General features: G+C 42.2%; 1 protein-coding gene across 3 annotated transcripts; it reads right to left on the bottom strand.

Moving 5' to 3' along the window:
- Positions 1-255: 255 nt before the first annotated feature.
- On the bottom strand, positions 256-11786 carry itfg2 (integrin alpha FG-GAP repeat containing 2). 3 transcript variants are annotated; one of them, XM_020714154.2, is made up of 13 exons: positions 11684-11786; positions 11444-11586; positions 10891-10986; positions 10784-10825; positions 10533-10710; positions 9850-9989; positions 7154-7302; positions 6990-7084; positions 6668-6721; positions 6271-6362; positions 5676-5793; positions 3702-3875; positions 256-1158 (listed from the first exon to the last, which is right to left on the bottom strand). In XM_020714154.2, the coding sequence occupies exons 2-13, from the start codon at positions 11540-11542 to the stop codon at positions 1091-1093; spliced, it is 1305 nt and encodes a 434-aa protein (XP_020569813.1). In that variant the 5' UTR covers positions 11543-11586; positions 11684-11786; the 3' UTR covers positions 256-1090. The 3 variants fall into 3 exon arrangements, with proteins under 3 accessions (XP_020569813.1, XP_011489580.1, XP_020569814.1); XM_011491278.3 differs by having other exon boundaries at positions 11444-11783; XM_020714155.2 differs by lacking the exons at positions 11444-11586; positions 11684-11786 and adding an exon at positions 11071-11395.
- Between the last annotated feature and the right edge of the window lie 806 nt (positions 11787-12592).

The following is a 12592-nucleotide window of genomic DNA, read 5'->3' as shown; positions in this document are numbered from 1 at the left end:
CATGTTATAAACTGACCAATCAGGTGCCACATTAGAAGTAGGTGGAGCCTGCTGGTCCCCACGTCCAGCAATCAAAACCTCTGACAGATTCCGTGTGGCCTTTCAACAAGCTCCCTTCTGATTGGCGAGAGATGTTGCCATAGAAACGATGACTCCGTCTGACTCGGGCCAATCACCGCTTACTGATGATGCATATGGCGGTGAGTAGAACCTGAAGTGAAAGCGGCTGATTAAAAGGACTTTAAACTACTAGTAGTTCTTTTTTTTCATTTATTTATTTAACAGGGACAGTGCACATTAAAACAAGCCTGCAAAGTGCCAGAATTAGCCATAAGGCTATTTTTCAGTTGAATCTTTTCTTTTTAATGAAGCTCCTTCAGCAGAATGACTGGAGCATCTCTCAGGTGGAGCCGTGACACTAAAGAACTGACCTGAAGGCTTTTGCTCGTCTCAAAGATCCAAATTCACGCTGAAATGTTTCAACTCAGAACCGCCTTCCAAAACCCCCCAGCCAGGATTCACCGTCTGTCAATGACACGAACGTCGTGATCCAGAAACAGACCGAAGCTTCGTGAGGGTTCATTGGTTTTGCAGGTGGTTGAGTTGAGAGCAGAAACCTCGACCTGCTCACATCTCAAAAGCCCAGAAATACACAACAGACGAGAGGCGGAGTCCCGGCGGGGACACCTGAGCCTTACCCCCGCTTCCAGCCACACAAACACCCCCTCCCATTAATATTGTATGAATGAGACAGAGGCAACAACACGGGTGGTTATCGGATCTACCCCAGAGGAACAGCGGGGGATTCCCAGAATCCTGCAGGCCCTCTGCTGCTCAGCCTTCAGCGTCATTTCCCTGCAGATGAAGAAGTGCTCCTCCTCAGCGGTTCAGCGTGTCCCCCTGCTCTGTGCCTCACGCATTCACCTCGCCTTGTTAACGGCAACCGAGTCGGGCGGAATGCCAACGACTGCGGCGGCGTGCGGCTATGAGATAACCGCCAGGTCAGAAACCACAGCCCGACTCGTCTTTCTGCAGGGGGCAGGACGGGCAGGCCCAGTTTATTTACAGCAAGGCGGCGTGTCGGCACGTGTCACTGTGAGGCGTGATGGTACAGCGCGGACGCCACCAGGTCCTTCACTGCGGCTGAATCCTCAGCATCTGTGGAGCCAAAACAAAGTGGCTGTCGACTGTAGATCGTGAGGGTTTCAGCGCAAACGTCACCAGACGGAAAGACAGAACCAGAAATAACAGGAAATGGGAAGAAAATGGAGTTTGAACTTTTAAATGGTAACAAAAAGTTTCAAAATAAAAGTCATTTTTAAGGATTACAAACAAATATTGACTAAGCAAACGTTTAAATGCCAGATTATGTGATCCTCCTTGTTTCTATCAATAAGGAACGCACAAAAAAAGGGTTAATCTGAGGGTCAACAAGACAAGATTAAAGATAAATCTTTTAATAATTAAATGGTCAAACAAATAAAACTTTAAACAAATGCATTTTAGTCTGCATAAAAATGTAAGATAACCCCCTCCATCCCCCATTCCTGCCTCCCCAACCCTGGTCAGAGCTCCATGGGATAAATTTATGTTAAAAAACAAACAACAACAAAACATTTCTTCAAAATGACAGCTTTTCAGTTAGTTTTATCACCATAGCAACCATTTTAGTTTGCTGGCTACATTTTGTAGGTGAACCTGTAATCACAGCTCTGAGTATCTCTTAATAATATGCTCTTATTGGGTATTGTATCGTTTTGTTCAGCTTGAGCCGACATCTCAGATCTTACATATTTTTACAATATTCCAGTACAGTACAGCAATAGGGAAACGCCACTTTTGCGAGCTCGCCACGCCAGAGCCGTTCAAAATCTACAAATTCTAATTCCAACTTTTTTCTTCCCCCAAGTATCTTCCTAGTGATGCTGGATTAAGTGATACTAAGTTTACATTTTTAGACGGTATTAAATATAATTTTTTGGGGGGGAAATTCAATATGGTGGCCGCTGGCAGAGGTCAAAGGTCAACAAAACTTTGGTAGTAGACTTTCATCAAGATTGCTAAAACAAAAATTTTCTTTTGACCGTGTTGTGCGAAAATGTGAAAATCCCCAAATTAGATACTTTGCCACATGGCCACCAAGCTGTAGGTCCTGTGGCCATCCCATAATAATGTTAAAACTTTCTTTGTATGTCTTTGACACGTAGGGTTTGGTTTCATTAGTGGATTTTCAGATATGACAGATTTTGGCCCCCATTCATCTTTTGTTGGTTTCACCCGCTGGGGGCAAATTTCTGTGATTTTGTGAGGCGAAAGAAGAATCATGAAAAAAATCTGCGGGACAGAATTATTACGTTGCACACAAATTTCCTTATTTTTGTAATTTTTTGGTTCATTTCTGTATCGCCTCACTTTCTAACCCACAAACGTTTCCATTTTTTTTATCAAAATGTGTCCATTTGTTTGGTTGTTTAGTCTAAATACTCAAAATCAGCAGGTTTCAGCTCCAGAACAATGTTGAGTCATTTTCACGCTAACAAGAGTTACAGTTGAACAAACCTGTTGTTTGGTTTGGTCTTTTTATTTTGAAAGTACTCCGCGTCTGTGCATTTAGCCTATTACTTGATGAACACATTTGTTTAAAAAAAATACACATTTCCTTGTGAAATGACCGTTTATGTAAACTCATTTCTTATTTAGCACTTTGTGTCTCTGGGTGGAATAAATAACCATAAATAATATCTCTGCACCATAAAGAGCGTCACAACTTTTAGATCTTAAACAGCATCAACTTGAAATTCCCCAAATCTTCCAGTTAGAGGAAAACAGGGAACTGTAGCTTCCTGTAGTTAAAGCTCTGCCTCATAACGCCCTCTGCTGGACTATGTTTGGTATCACTCAGGTTTTTAAGAACAAACACCTGCTGCTGCTTCAATCTTCTGGAGGAAGAAGGTTTAAGGTGTAGCGAGGTGCATCTCGCTAAGCAAAACTAGTGATGACAGCAGGAAACGCCATGTGACGCCGGCGCCCATGTAGCTCCGTCAGTTCAACTGTGGAGACGGTCATAATTTTAGGCCACTTTTCTTGAGCTGAAACATAAATATGAAATACCCACAATGCAGCAATGCTGCTTCTTTGGCTGTGTTCATATGGGAGGGCTGCGTTCTTCCTGGGCTGCTTTTGTGGGCTGCTTATGTCACACCGGCGAGAAGCGAAACAATAAGCTCCAACAACTACAACGAGGCTATGCTGCACAGCAGATGTTTACAAAAACTGCTAAATCCAGAGAAGCTGTGACAGAACTAAGTCTAAGTCAGAACTAAATAAGTCTATCAAATGATACAATTACTAGACGTGTTGAGGATCTGGGCAGCAACCTCCGACCACAACTGGAAAACACCTGGAGGCCTGGTCAACTGTAGAAATGACACTTAAAGTTATGAAAAACAACTTTTTTTCCCAAAATTGGCCCCCAGACTCATCCAAATTCACAGCCGTTAACATCCAGATGTTAAGGAGGAGAAGAAGAAGCCCCTCCCTGCTCTTCCAGTGTGAACAACGTGGGTCACACTTACGTCACATGGCTGGTGTAAACTTCGGGGTTAGGGCCCCTCCTCCACCGACTTTAGGGTATGGATCTAATCCAAGTTGAACTAGAAACCAAAAACTAGGGGGCTTGTTACATCGTTTTAACTATTTACCGACTCCGAGCGCCTTCAGGTGGTTCTTGAAGTCGGCCGTCTCCTCCAGAACTCGGATCAGGTTGGTGGACTCCATGCGCTCCAGCTCCACCTTCCAGTAGATGTAGATCTTCTGATTGAAGCTCACATAAACCAGACAGGGGCTGTTCTTGCCCTCCTTACAGGTGTACTGACCTGAAAGCACACGGACACAGAGGGCGGGGGTCCATTAAGGAGGCCTGCTGCTGAAACAGGCAGAGGAGACATGGACGGAGTTCTCCGCCAGCTTTCAACGCATCTGTTAGCTCAAAGATACGGACATGGATAAAACAAAAAGTATCTCGTTCCCACATATTAATATCTTGCTCCCACAAAATATTTAATTTGTGCGAATGAAATAATTGTTCACGTCATAAGTCATTCAAAAACACGAATATGCTCTCCGTCCTGCCGCGAAAGCCGCTTTCAGCGGTAACTTCCGTGTCTCTATGACCCACATTTGTTCAAGAAAGGAAAAAGAAAAACAAGAATGATCAATTTATTATTGCCTCAAGGAAAATAGGAAAAATATCATAAGATCTATGATGCCCAAGCTTGCTGCTTCGCCGTATCGTGGACATAGCTTCGCCGCAGAGCTCTTTCGCTTGTCTTGCCGGCATTCGGGCAGCTGGCTGGCCGTCTACCTGCCAGTCAGCTGCGGTATGGGATATTGTAGTTTAGGGTCGAATAGGAATAATAATATGCAGGACTTGTCTTTTATTAACATACTCGTTAGCAGTCGCTTAACATCCGAAGCCTAGTAGGCTACATGCTACAAAGCCTATCATTTGTCCTGTTGTATTTGAATGCATCACAGTTACGGGGCCACGGTGATTGGTCGAGATGCGACAATATCCCATACCGCAGCTGGCCGAATGCCGGAATGACAAGAGCTCGTAGCACGTAGCACATAACTCATAGCTCCAGCGAGTTATGTCAGGAGAATCACTGCAGTATGGGGAAGCAGCAAGCTTGGGCATCCTAAATATAATGAGCACCCGGACACTTTGTCATTTCTCTGGGACGTCTTTTTCGTGACGCTGATATTTTTCTTATTTTTTTTGAGACAATAATTAAAAGATCATTCTTTTTATTTTATTTTTCCCCTCTTGAATGAATGTGGGTCACAAAGACACGGAAGTTACTGCTGAAAGCGGCTTTTGCGCAGGATGGAGAGCGTACCGGGATGTGAATGAACGCAGACATGGAGCCATGATTACCGATGCTTTGGTGCTTTTTAAAATAAATACATCCTCCATGTCTTCAATGCAATGTAATGAGACACAGACAGACAGAAATCTGAAAGTATCTGCTGTAAATCCAAGTATTGCTAACATCCGTGTTCATGAATGACTAATCACGTGAATAATTATTTCGTTCGCACAAATTAATTATTTCGAGGGAACGGAATATTAATTTGTGGGAAAGAGATATTTTTATTTTATCCATGACAGGACACGGGCTCCGTACAAAGACAAACTGTGACCCAACAAAACGCTGCGAGATTCACACAAACGCAGCAGAGCAGGAAGAGGCTGAAGCTCAACGCTGCCATCTAGTGGAATCAGCCTGAACTTCCCCTGAAGGCCAACTTGAAAAAACCTGAGAAACATAAATCAAACTTGGTTCATTTGGTAGTTAAAATCTAAAGTCTAAAGAGGTTTCGCTCAGAGAAAAGACCTTCTCACTAGTTTGGCTGCCGAAGCTGGAATTAAACATTTTAGAAAACAGTTGCTTATTAAGACATCCAGCAGAACAACGTTCTGACTTTTAATGCCATGTTTTAGTAAAAGGAAATGTGAAGAGGCGGTGTGACCCGAAAATAATTAATAATTTTTGAAGTTTTTTTTCCAAATTTCTAGAAAATATTTAAAATAAAACAAAGTCCAAAGGGATTCAAAGAGGCATCTGAAGAAGACGTGGAGGGAAAGAAGGGACCCGGCCTTCTTTTCTCACCGGCACAGAAAGCGTTGACGTTCTCCTCGAACTGGAAGCGCACCACGGTTCTGTTATGGTCGATGATGTAGGTCTGACCGTCCCACGCGCACGCCACCACCTCCTCCCTGCCGTCTCCCTGCAAACGCCGCAGACGTTCAAGACCCACACCGATCCTCCTTTGATCCATTTTAAAAACATTCCCAGTGGTCTTTCATGATTATGTGTGTTTTTTAGTTAAAAAAACCCTGTTCCGTCTTCTAGGACATAGTTTCTGCAGAGCAGCAGGAGTTTATTAGAAACTCTGAGTTGTGGGTGGGACCGTTGGCAAGAACCAACCCCGCCCCTCTTCCCCTCCGTGTTGTTTTCTATGTCACAAAAATTTGAAAACACAATATTGAGGTGTGTTTTCTTTCTTGACATCCTCTATCATCAGAAAATCCCACAAGAACATGTTTTTGAGTGGGTCTTTTTGGCAAAAAGACTAACTTTTGAAAATAAAAAATGAGTGTATTTTACAGAAAAAAGGGAAAAATTTCAAATCAAGTTCTTACTAAAAAGAGTTAAGCAACATTTTCAGACCGCCGCCCCCTAAAGGAGGAGGAGCCAAACTCACGGTGACGTCCAGCTTCTGCAGAGCAAAGAGCTGATGATCCACCTGAACCGACCAAAGCAGCTGCTCCGAGCTGTCCATCAGCTTCAAGGTTCCTGCAGAAAAGAGAATTTTGAGACAAACATTCCCTCTTTATTGTCAAAACACTGTTTTTAAAAACATGGAAAACAGAAAATCAAATCCTTCAAACAGATTCTCAGGTTGGTCATTTTCCAGAATATTTTCATAAATTTTTAATAATTTTTTAATGTGAATTAAGTTTTAGAAAGAAAATGTTTTTATGGATTTATATTGAGATGATGTTTTTAATTGTATTTAATTACTATGTTTTGATAGAAAGCTGCATTGTATTTTATCTGTGAGAAGATTTTCAAAAAGATGCTGAAAGTCTCTGACTTACCATCCAGAGTGCAGAGAGCAAACAGCCCACATTTGGAGGATTCCTCCTTTGAACCTGATTTTAAAACGGAAGAAAAAAAAAAAGATTTGAAATATTTTTAAGGAAGAAAAATTTATGTGACAGAAAAAAAAAACTTACAAGGCTGAACCATTTTTGTTTAATTTTTCCCATAATGAAATTGGCTAAAAAGTAAATGTTTCTGATGAAAAAGAAACCTTTAATTTCATGTTTTAGGACAAAAATATTTATTCTAAGTTGAGATTGGAGGCTAGTAAATAAAACTTGTCTCCTAAAGAACAGTGTTTCCTCTGCAGCTCCTCACCTTTGCTGATGTTTCCGATCAGGTGGGTGGAGACGTTCTTGTTGTGGATCCGCCCGGTGGTCAGATGAAGAAGGACGTCTCTGGACGGGCCCTCGCTGTGGGGAAATCAGGTTCTATTGGCACAGCTGTGGTTCCGGTTGAAGCCAGAGCGGGTGGAGCCTCACCTGCCGGGCGAGGCCGGGTCCTCGTCCTCGGACTCTGTGGAGTCCTGCTGGGTCCAGGTGCACAGCAGGATGGCGTACCCGCAGCCCGGCTGAGACACCATCAGCTCCGGCAGACCCTCCGGACCCGGGTTCACCGACAGACTGTCCACCTGCAGCGGACCAGAACCGCTCCGGTTAGTTCAGCTTTAGCTGTGCGGAAGCGTCTTTCTGCTGTTTAATGTTCCACTCAATTCTCACATCCGTGTAAAACTTCACATCAACTTTAGTCTGATGGAAAAATGAAACCTAAAGCAAAAACACAAAAATAAATGCAGATTTTTTATGAAGATTTTTAAAAACTTCAGCAAAAATGTTTAAAGACAGTTTTCCTAAAGGTGACAATTTATTTTACACAAAATGCATTAAAGTATGCATCTATGTAACATTTCCTTTGGTTTATAAGCAGCTCCATGTAAAGGAAAATTGTGGTTTTGGTGTTATTAATGTTCTTGTGGAGTTTTTCTGATCATGGAGGGCATATATCAAGTAAATTAAGCTTAAAATGACATTCCTGAGTATTCCTTTATTCAAATCGGTGATTTAGGGGGAGATGAAAAAGCTCTGTTTGAAAAAAAATTGTATTCGTGACGTAGAAACAAGGCTGGGCGGATCACAAGCTCCGTGCTCCGCTTCATTCTGATGCTTTCACTTGTAGACAAACAGATACGTGTTCGGTTTTCCTCCTGTGAGCTGGGGGGTATTCCAGAAAGCAGGTTATGCTAGCTCCCACTGTAAGTTTGAGGCTAAGGAAGTTGATAACTTCAGTTTTCGGTTCCAGAAATGGAGGTATGTTTCAGGGTAGGTCAAGTTGCCATGGCAACTCATGCTCTGAACATAACCTGGTCGGGAGCAGGTTTAGTTGAAGCTTAGTTTGTTTACAGAGAGGTGAAGCAGCACGGCGTGTCCATTTGAAGATGATTTAGTGGATGAAAAAGCTCAGATAATACTTTTTTCACCATGAGAGGGTGATAAGACCACATATGGATGTTGGAAAGATAAACTTTTTTACTTTGATCTAACGTAATTATTTGCTTCAGTTAAGATAAATCATTTGTTTGTTAAGTCAGTTTAAAAATAACACGCAGTTTTCAGACAGTTATTTTACTTTCATTCAAATTAATTCAATTAAGTAGGTGTAACGTTGGTCCTGCTGTCAGATCGGCACCGCAAAGGATTGTGGGATACCATTTCCTTTGCCTGTCTGGACGGATTTTGGTTTAAGTGTGGCTTTTTGACCAAATGTGTTTAGTTGTTTAGCTGTTTTACTGTGTTGTGCCATGTTTTGTCGAGTTATTTTGTCCTAGTGTGCTTATGTCTCTGCACCATGAGTGAGAGTAAAGAATAGGATGATGAGTTTAAATAGCACCCCTACCGCTTTTAACTATAATGACAATGGTGTAAAATTCTTTACTGAATTTGTGCACAACGTGCTTTTTTCCCCCGTCCTTTTTATTGTTATAAAAATGAGCATATCTGCCGGCTCATACTTAGACATATGAGAGATCAAGAAATATAATTAATTAAGATGGAAAAAATATAAATTGAATTGGAGTAATATGACATTTAGTTAGATAAATACATACATTTGAGTTGTATAAACAATTATTGAGTTTTATAGATGTTAGGAGTTAGGTTGATTAAATTTAACTCAATTATTTGTTCCCAATAGAAGTAATTAATTTAAGGTGGCAAAATTAGATAAGTTATATATATATATATGCGTCACAAGGAAAATGGAAATAAGATCAGAAACTTGTGCGTTCACTTTGTCTGTTCTTCTACTACAAGCAGAAACTCTTTCTTTTGATGATGCAGCCGTGTTACTTTTTTGATGGACGTGTTATCTTCATACGCCGTCATTAAAACCTCAGACTCCGTCTCACCGAAGTATAGCGCTTTCTTTTTTTCCACGCGTTTCCATGGGGACTCCAGAAATCGGCGATCCATTGAGAATGTCTTTATGTACTTGATGTGCACGTGCATTAACCCAGGGTTCCCAAGTTGAGCGTAATTACGCCAACTCATACCCAGTCTTTTGGAACCGACATACCGACAAGTTCAGGCGGATTTCAGCCAGAGTTCAGGCTCAAAGTCAGGCTAGTTTAAACATGCTTCCTGGAATACCCCCCTGGAATCTAAACTGTACGGCTGGATAGCTCAGATATTACCATTTTTGTGGTACCAATAGGGGGGTAAGGAGGTGTGAGAGGCTGTAAGCACCTAAACAGATGGATGATGGGAAGAGGAGCAGGGTCACTAAGCATCAGCTTTCCCGCCCACAACTACCAGGAGAATTTGTGATGAATTTCTCACTGCTAATGTTAGGTTGGGGGTGTGAGGGGCTGTAAGCTAGTGGAAGCGAGTGTAAACAGAAAGCTTTCAGCAACAGGACCTAGAAGACAGCAAGCTTGCTCCACACCAATGGTCCCGCCCACAATTAAGGGGGAAAATATAAGTAATTCCTGCTGCTCTGCAGACACTATGTCCTGAAAAACAACCGTTTTTTTTTTTTTATTTTGGCTAAAAACGTATCAAGTATAATTTTAAAGACAACTGAACGCTTTGGAAATGGATCAAAAGGTGATCAGAGTGGGACTTTAAGGACATAAACACGGTTGTAAATGGTTCTGCCATGATTAAACATGGTTCCGTCTCACCTGCGCTTCCAGCAGCCACTTCTTCAGCAGAACCAGCTGACCCGATGCAGCATCTGCGCCGTCGGATGGCTCCTCCCATCGGAAAGCTCGCACCACTCGGTCTGTGTAACCCACCACCAGCTCACAGCGCCCGTCTCCATCTGCACACGGTGTGAGCATTGACTGTACTTGGAAACTGGACTAAGTGACCACTCCCCCCCTGGCGTTCCAACAGGAAGTACCCGCTGGCTCCAAGAAGTTCAACCTATAAACTGAACAATCAGATGTCTCAATAAAAGTAGGTGGAGCCTGCTGGGCCCCACGTCCAACATTTAAAATGTTTGATTGACAGATTGGAGAGAGTGGTTCCCATAGAAATTATGACTCAGACCAACTTGGACCAGTTGCTGCTTACTGACGTCATTTGGGTTCAACGTGGCGGCGTCCGCATTGTGAAAAAATGGCGACTGAAATGACTTCATTTGGTTGGAACCGGAAGTAAAAGACTTTCTGGACTCGGTCGGGTTCTTAGGTACGCTCTATGGTCGTCAGCGATCAAAAACAAACCTAATAGCGTTCTGAGCCAGCGTCCTGCATGGACGTCCTGCTGAAACACACCTGAATGAGGTCACCATGACACCCTGATGACATGAAAACAGGTGAGTTTGAGCGGGGCAAACGGGCCACAGATGGCAGAGCCGCACCGATGTCGCTGATGAGGATGACTTTGGTGTTGGCTGGGATGTGCTGGGTGAAGAACGGCCTCTGCTCATCAGATGACAGGAACTCGTGTTGGCTGGAGGAATCCGATTTACCGACAGAGGCGGCGGTCAGGTCGAACAGGTGAAACCATCCTTCTGCGGTCATGGCAACCACCAGGTTCTGACAGGAACAGGAAGCGTTGGTCAAACCTAAACCTGCGCGACATCAGCCCGCCTCTGTTCGCTTTCCTCACCTTCCCCCTGTTGCAGACGTCTCCAATGGCAACGCAAGTCAGCTGGAAGATTGAGACGTGTTACACAGGAGAAGCGTGAGTAAGGAGCAGTGTGGTTCTGTACTGACCATGCCCACGCAGGTTCTGGTGATCCACGGCTTGGAGTCATCGTTCTTGTAGACCAGCAGTTTTCCACTGTTGTCTCCAATGACCAGCTCGTTCAGCTGCAGAGAACGGACACAGAAAAGAGATTTGAATCCAAGAATCCTCTGGATTCTGGACATTTAACAGCTGCACAACATCTTTACCTGAAAAAAAGTTTCATATTTAAATTAATCTGTAAGGATTCTGCTCAAATGTAAAATAAAAGCGAAATTTAAATCTGCCTACGTCACCAAAATAACGCCTAACCAGGTTTCACAGCCAAACTGCTGGTTCTGGTCCATTTAAAACCACTTTAGGCTGTTAATTTAAATCAATCAAATAACTATAGATTTAAACTGAACAAATAAAAAAACTAGAAACTGAAAGAAAACTTTTTTAAATCAAACAAGAAAACTATTTAAATTAATCTAAACTGAGTTTTTAGGTGAATGTTTTTGAAATATTCTGCGGTCCAGATTTTGAAAATAACTGCAGATTTTATAAAGCAAACCCGTGAAGCCCGTTAATCCGGATTACCGAGTCGTTATCTGCGTCTCCCAAACAGATCGCATGAGGGAAAATGGTTCCGGTGAAGTCCAGACTGATTCGGTGGACAAAGTTTAAGGACCGCATCATGTGTGATGTGTTCGGGTTTCAGGTTCCGACTAGCTGTAAAAACACTAAACAAATCGATTTTTTTTTTTGTTTAAAATCCTCATCCAAACCTAAAGTCACAGTAAAGAAGAGATTCAGGCGCTGATTTGATTGTATACTAACATGTACGTCAAGTATTTTTCTGTTTTGTTCATTTAAAGACGCTGCCAGGCAGAGATTAGCACATGGTTGCTAGCGGCTTCCTGTAAACAAAATCACGTGACCTCAAAAACTACGGAAGCTCGCTAAACGCAAAGTTACAGTAAAACAAGGCGAAAACGATTTCCCCACAATCTGAACTTTACAAATGATTACATGATTAGAGATCATATATAATTTTCTGTTTTTATGCGATAATTGATACTGCCACATTTGCAATTCTATTCAACTTTAATTTGTTGTTATTATTAGCGCAAAGTTGTTTTAAACAGCAGTTTTGCTTATTAAAGTATATAAAATCCCTATGAAATTATATGTAGGGGCTCGTATCACAACGTAAGAAAGAGTAACAAGAAATGTAGACCCATTTCAGGCTAAACCATTTTGCGCTGTCTGTTTGGAATACACCGGAGGAGCACGTGCGGTGGGAGTTCACGCGGGGCAGAAGGTGTGAACAGGTAGAGAGGCGGGAGAGGGACTTACGATCACCGCAACAAACTAACAGCTGCTTCCTAATATAAAATAGTTGTCATCCATAAAATGAATCTTCTTTATTGAGTTTCCTTGATTTTATAAAAAGTGAAGGAGACAAAAATAAAACGAGTCTGCATTAAATTTGTTTCCATCATCTCACTCCTCTTAACTCTGGGTGTTTGACAGACCGAAAGAGTCTATTCAAAGTTGTGAAAAATGGAAAAAAGATCAAAGGAAGAAACATCAGCGTCCAGTTTAGAAAGAAGAAGAAGAAGAAAAATTCTCCATGGATAAAGGAATGTGTGTGCAAAATGAAAACTTGATAGGCGCCAAATTTACTGTAGAAGAGTCAAATTTGGAGCAACATTGGCTAATAAAGATTTGCACTTAACTAGACTT

Source organism: Oryzias latipes, chromosome 23 (assembly GCF_002234675.1).
Source record: "Oryzias latipes chromosome 23, ASM223467v1".
Classification (NCBI taxonomy): Eukaryota; Metazoa; Chordata; class Actinopteri; order Beloniformes; family Adrianichthyidae; genus Oryzias; species Oryzias latipes.
Note: the sequence above shows the minus strand (reverse complement) of the source record. Positions and strands in the feature narration are given on the sequence as shown.

Bases quoted from the DNA above. Each gene is read 5' to 3' on its own strand.
- itfg2 (XM_020714154.2), bottom strand. From the start codon at position 11,542: ATGATGCGGTCCTTAAACTTTGTCCACCGAATCAGTCTGGACTTCACC. The intron at 6,722-6,989 runs GTGAGGAGCTGC...TTTTAAAATCAG, and splicing joins GATCGGAAACATCAGCAAAG to GTTCAAAGGAGGAATCCTCC. The intron at 3,876-5,675 runs GTGAGAAAAGAA...GTGTGCTTTCAG, and splicing joins CGTCAACGCTTTCTGTGCCG to GTCAGTACACCTGTAAGGAG.